At 42.8% G+C, this 6,488-nt stretch overlaps 1 protein-coding gene across 25 annotated transcripts in view; it reads left to right on the forward strand.

Moving 5' to 3' along the window:
* The window catches only part of GIGYF2 (GRB10 interacting GYF protein 2), a 160,576-nt gene extending 154,912 nt beyond the window's left edge, over window positions 1–5,664 (forward strand). For all 25 annotated transcript variants that reach the window (XM_063595303.1, XM_008965735.5, XM_003813135.5 and 22 more), the window contains one exon: window positions 4,614–5,664. In XM_063595303.1, the coding sequence (XP_063451373.1) occupies window positions 4,614–4,681 (68 nt within the window). In that variant the 3' untranslated portion in view covers window positions 4,682–5,664. The remainder of the gene's footprint in view (window positions 1–4,613) is intronic.
* The last annotated feature ends 824 nt before the right edge of the window (window positions 5,665–6,488 follow it).

Raw genomic sequence — 6,488 nt, forward strand, 5'->3', positions numbered from 1 at the left:
TTCTCTCTTTCCCTCAGAGCCTTCCAGCCCTGGTGAAAACAACATGACAGTAAAACCTAACTTTTAGGACTGTCCTTTAGAATTGGTGCCTGAAGCCAGACGCGGTGACTCACGCCTGTAATTCCAGATCTTTGGGAGGCTGAGGCGGGTGGATCGCTTGAGGTCAGGAGTTGGAGACCAGCCTGGCCAACATGGTGAAACCTCGTCTCTAGTAAAAATACAAAATTAGCTGGGCGTGGTGGTGGGTGCCTATAATCCCAGCTACTCGGGAAGCTGAGGCAGGAGAATCGCTTGAGCAGCCTAGGAGGCGGAGGTTGCAGTGAGCTGAGATCACGCCACTGCACTCCAGCCTGTGCGACAGAGTGAGACTCCGTCTCAAAAAAATAATAATAATTTTAAAATAATAATGTTTAAAATATTATTTTAAAATAATAATAACAAAGAATTGGTGCCTGAAAGCTGGGTTTGGGAACTTGTAGATCTGGTGCAATTCTGTTTTCCTCTGCTTGTCTCAAAAGTTGATAAGGATGGATGGAGCAGCCTGAAATTTTTTCCAATTTGGATGAAATTGGTGAATAGGTTTTAAAACATTCCTTAAATTCTAACTGTGGGTTCTAGCTAAGAAGCTTTGGCACTTGAGGATAGGCTGTTAGGGAAAAGGTTGCTCTGAAAGTGAGGTCAGGCCGTTTGGACTTAAATATTCCCTTGGATCTCATCTTCTATTTATAGATCTAAGAAAGGAAGGGACTTTAAAAACCTCACTATAAGGGCGTGGGAGATAGGTCATCCTAGGAGTAGAGTTTAAGGAATCCATATACCTTGAAGGGGAAGAAAAACAAACGTTGAACAAAGTATTGAGGATACTCACTGAGGTTATGAAAATTACTGCTCACCTAAACCTCACTCTGGAAATTCCTCTCATAATTGCTCATTTTTGTCCTATACTTATTTCATTTTCATTTATTACTTTTTAATTTACATATTTCATATAATTTGTATACTGAGAAAAAATTAATAACTATCCATTAGCTACACATTCCCCATGCATAAAATGGGAAAATGGGAAGTCTTCGTTGAAAAAGCAGTCACTGATGGAAAGAGAATTTTGCTTCTAAAACAAACCAGCAGAGGGGGCCACAGCCTCATTTTAATTATCAATATTCTCCAGTATCTCCTATCTTCAATAGGCTTCCTCCACCTCCCGGGTTCAAGTGATTTCCCCTGCCTCAGCCTCCCGAGTGCTGGGACTACAGGTGCGTGCCACCACGCCAGCTACTTTTTGTATTTTAGTAGAGATGGGGTTTCACCTTGTTGGCCCGGATGGTCTTGATCTCCTGACCTCGTGATCTGCCCGCCTTGGCCTGCCAAAGTGCTGGGATTATAAGGGTGAGCCACCGTGCCCGGCTGGCTTCCTCTTTTTTTAGAGCTCTTCAGGTGGTCATTGTGAATCAGCAACCTGCACTCAGATGTGATAAACACACAATACAGTTTCCCCCCAGACTTTCCTTGTAAGAACAACCTCACAAATCTTAAAGAACTCATGTGAGTGAGACTATGCTCTGAACCTCACAGAATGTCATCTTTAGAGCCAGGCATAGTGGATTGAATCCGTATTTGTGTTGCCTTGGGTTTCACGGTACCCAGAACTTTCCCTTACATCAAATGGCTGAATTTGATAAAGAATGGCATTCAGCCAAAGGATGAATGCATACCTTGCTGGTTTTTTAAATGACAGTTAAATGAGAATATGTCTGTTTGCTAAAAGCCTAGACTGATAATTAACATATTAATCAACTTTTTTTGGCCACAGACTTTTCCCTTCCTGTCTTTGCATGAGTAAAATTAATTTAGCTTTTAAATTACACTTCCACTTCTTTTGCATGTAGTTCATTATTGCCTTTTATCACATTTTATCTGTTCTTAAGATACACATGAAGTCAATGAAAAATCTGCCTCAGAATAAAGTAGTATTTTATTTCGTAGACTGGCCTTTAGGTTCTTGTACTTGCCTAATTAACTGTTACTTTAAAAACATAAACATTAGGGTCAGGCACGGTGACTCATGACTGTAATCCCAGCACTTTGGGAGGCCAACGTGGGCGGATTGCTTGAATCCAGGAGTTGGGGACCAGCCTGGGCTACATGCCAAAACCTTGTCTCTACAAAAATTACAAAAATTACTTGGGTGTGGTGGCACACGCTTATAGTCCCAGCTACTGGGGAGGCTGAGGTGGGAGGATCGCTTCAGCCTGGGAGGTGGAAGTTGCAGTGAGCCAAGATCACACCACTGCACTCCAGCCTGGGCGACAGAGTGAGACCTTGTCTTTAAAAATACATATATATGTATATATATATAAACACTAAGGCTTTCATTATTTTCAAGGGGGAAGAAAAAGACTTGTGGGTTATTGGAACACAGTTGATGGGGTCAAACTCAGGATGGGGTTTGGAATCCTAGCCTCTCCCTATATTTGGTCTTGTAAGCAGTTGGTACCACAGCTTTTTTGGTTAATAAATAGGCATGTTTATTTTTTTGAATCATGATATTTTTGAGTCAGTTAATTAAGGTATTTTTATGTAAGGCATTTTTGTTTATTACTGTTACATTTCAAATGTGTATTTATTTGAAAACTTGAACATTAAAAAACAAGAGGCTGCAGAAAACCCAGCTAATATTAACAGAACTGCTTTTAGAATAAGGACATTGCCTGTTTACTTTTTGGTATTCAAATAACTAAAACAGTTTGGGATTTTATTCAAGGTAGAGGAACTGGAACATTTTTGGGGAGTCACTCAGTTTAAAGAGGCATTGTTCATCATTTTTATCAACCTCCAATTATAGAAGTTTTGGAAAAATTACATACATGTGACCATTGGGCATTCGGCATTAGGTTTTCTTTTTTTCTTTTTTTTTTTTTTTTGAGACAAGGTCTCACTCTGTTGCCCAGGCTGGAGTGCAGTGATGTTATCTCAGCTCACTAAAATCTCTGCCTCCTGGGTTCAAGCAATTCTTGTGCCTCAGCTTCCCGAGTAGCTGGGATTACAGGCGTGCAGCGCCACGCCCAGCTAATGTTTTGTATTTTGAGTAGCGACAGGTTTTTGCCATGTTGGCCAGTCTGGTCTCTAACTCCTGGCCTCAAGTAATCCACCCACCTCGGCCTCCAGTGTGCCCAGCCAGCATTAGGTTTTCAGCTGTCAGTTGTGTTTGTGAGTACTGCTTATTGCCTTCAATGGGTATGCTAGTACTGCTTTTTCTAAGCCAAATTCCCTTTTGGTTAATCAAACATTGCTAACTGAAATCCTTTCCTTTGCAGATATATTTACAGTAGATCGAGTTAGAGTACTTTAATCTTCTTGCTCTGTCTACTGTGGGAAAGAGAATATGCGAGGACTCTAAGGATCTTAATAGTGTGTCTTCCATGGAGCCTCTTACCCTGAGTATCAAAAGCTCTGGGCCAGAACTTTCATAAAGTTTTTGACTGGTGGGAAGAAGTATTCCCATTAAAGTGGGTTGAGGTTTAAAGGGGTATTAATCCCACTCACATTTCAAAGTTATGTGGTCAAGTAGTTACAAAGAACTTAGTGTGTACAACCCTCCATGGTAACCCCCCGCCCACCCCCATCTCTTTTAAGGTAGACCTCCTGCATGAACTTTCCTCCAGGGCCAGCCCAGCCTGTCCTTGATACACACTCACATCCCATTCTTTTCTCTGATTCTCTGAAGCAGTGGTTTGCAGGGGGTTTTTTTGTTTTGTTTTTTTTTTTGAGACAGAGTCTCGCTCTGTCACCCAGGCTGGAGTGCAGTGGCGCGATCTCGGCTCACTGCAAGCTCCTTCGACCAGGTTGAAGCAATTCTTCTGCCTCAGCCTCCCGAGTAGCTGGGACTACAGGTGCCCACCACCACACCTAGCTAATGTTTTTTTGTATTTTTAGTAGAGACGAGGTTTCACTATGTTAGCCAGGATGGTCTCGATCTCCTGACCTCATGATCCGCCTGCCTTGGCCTCCCAAAGTGCTGGGATTAAGGCATGAGCCACCACACCCGGCCTGCAGTTCTTTTTAATTGGTGATGCTATTTTGTTTTATTTTCCTTCCTAATTAGGTTATATCAGAACCTTAAGAAAATAAAAAATCTCTCTCATTGGAAGAACAGAAAGCTGCTGCTGTGACCTTTATCTTTGTCTCCCTGTAATACTTCTATGGTATGCTCAAAAACAAAAGACTGGCCAGGCACGTTGGCTGACGCCTGTAATCCCAGCACTTTGGGAGGCCGAGGCAGGCAGATCATTTGAGGTCAGGAGTTCAAGACCAGACTGGCCAACATGGTGAAACCCTATCTCTACTAAAAATACAAAAAAAATGAGACGGGCATGGTGGCATGTGCCTGTAATCCAGCTACTTGGGAGTCTACGGCATGAGAATCTCTTGAACCCAGGAGGTGGAGCTTGCTGTGAGCCGAGATCATGCCACTGCACTCCAGCCTGGGTGACAGAGTGAAACCCTGTCTCACAAACAAACAAACAAACACAGACTTACATTCCAGCTCACCGCCTAGAATTTGAGCCACTTGGTTGCCTGGGTGTGGTCACTCATAGCCAGTTTTTTTTCTGCAGGATTTTCAGTCAATGCATCATCGGAGCGACTCAACATGGGTGAAATCGAGACGTTGGATGACTACTGAGCACCTGCCAGTGGACTGGCCATCCCTCTCCTGTCTGCCGACTATGGAGTCTCCACCTTTGGACACAACACTTACTCACCATTTACTCTTTATCACTCTGCAACAAATCACAGAACCGATCATCTCAGGCTTTTTCTTCTGGCCCTTTGTGTCCAAGATTCTTTAATCCATTTTTGTTGGTGAACATCTCAGACTATAGATAAGTGGACTGGACCCTGTGTCTTGGGGGTGGCAGTTGGGATTACTCCCCAACAAGGCTGATTTTAGGCAGCATGTGTTCACTGTGCTGTGATTTCATCTACTGTCTCCCAGAAAGTGTGTTGGGATCGGCCATTAGCAGCTTGCTTTCTCTTGTCACTTTTTTCCTTCTATTTTGTTTTTTCTTCTTCTTTTTCCCCCCATCAGGGCAAATGGTCTAACTGGTGCAATCATGAAGAGAGTTAATGGTTAACAGACATTGGCCAATAACAAAACACCCCATGGACTGTGACTCGAGTATCCAACAGGCAGTCAGAGCTCTCCCAGTCTGAAAGTTGCATTGCCACTGCTAACTTTGGGATTGCATCAGAGAGGCCCTGAGTGGGGTTGAGATGAGGTTGGATTGGTTTGATGTTACACACTCCTCACCTGTTCTTTCTGAGTGTCCTTTCTCTGAAAGGATTTATGTTTTTCTTCGTTAGATAGTGACTTCTGAGCAAGCTGATCTCCCCTGGCATGCTCCAACCTGATTGGACAAAGGAAGCTCTGTGGCCTGGGAGAGAGACTATTCTTAATTTTTCTTTCTTACAAAAACTGATTTTTCCCATAAATATTTTTACTTCAGAGGACTAGGACCATTTTGTTTTGGGCCCTTCTGCTGAAAATTTGTCTCGTTTAAGAGGCAGCTAGAATCTTTACCATATGTATGAATTTGTATAATTTCATTTTTGGATAGGGATAAACTTTTGCTTCTGATAAAAGCCTGGAATTTCATCTGGTCCTCAGAGCATTGCGTGTGTGTCTTGCTGTAGCCCGGAAAAGGTTTTGTGTAAAGATTCTGGGATGGCAAGTTGTTTGCCTTTTCTGAAAAGAGAACATACAGAACCTGTCCATCTTTAAGACCTTCATCCATGGAATCTACTATACAGGAGGATGCAGTGGGCTGGAGGGGATGGGCGAAAATGGGAGCGGGAAGCCTGGCCTGGCTTCTGGTCATGGCCTCCTAAAACCTTAAACTTCAAGTAGAAATGTACTCAAGCCCTATTTATAAACAAATACTTTTCCTGCCTCCACCAAACCCCTACAGAACATCACCTGGAATTGCCATTCACACTGGGTTGGAGTCATTGGGCAGCTGTGCCTGTGCGAGAGGTGCTGTGGTCTGGGCAACCCCTGGAAAAGCACCTTTACTTCCTGTCATTGTTGCCTGAAGAAGGCTGGAGTTGCTCTGAGAGCAGTTTGGGTTTGGAGTATTATATTTGGCTTCTATTTTTATTATTTTGGATCACCATTCTCCCTATCCCTTCTTGCCTCCCTCCCTTCTAAACATGTATAATAACTATACAGAGACTGCTACAAAATTGTATATAGTTTTTGGATCAAATAGCATGAGGGGAGAGGAAACCATTAAAAATTGGGGCTCCTACTCTCCTTTGCTTTGTAAATTCAAAAGTTGGGGGTGGGTAAGAGGGATAGTTAAAATGTTTACAAAACTTTAGGCTCCCTCGGAACTTTTGCCAGTGTGGAGGAAAATAAAAAAGAACTTAAATAAAACCTGATTGTATTCTATCTGAGTGCACCTCTTGTACTCACCTTTATGGAGGCTGAG

The sequence above is a fragment of the Pan paniscus genome, chromosome 13 (assembly GCF_029289425.2).
Source record: "Pan paniscus chromosome 13, NHGRI_mPanPan1-v2.0_pri, whole genome shotgun sequence".
In the NCBI taxonomy this organism is placed as follows: Eukaryota; Metazoa; Chordata; class Mammalia; order Primates; family Hominidae; genus Pan; species Pan paniscus.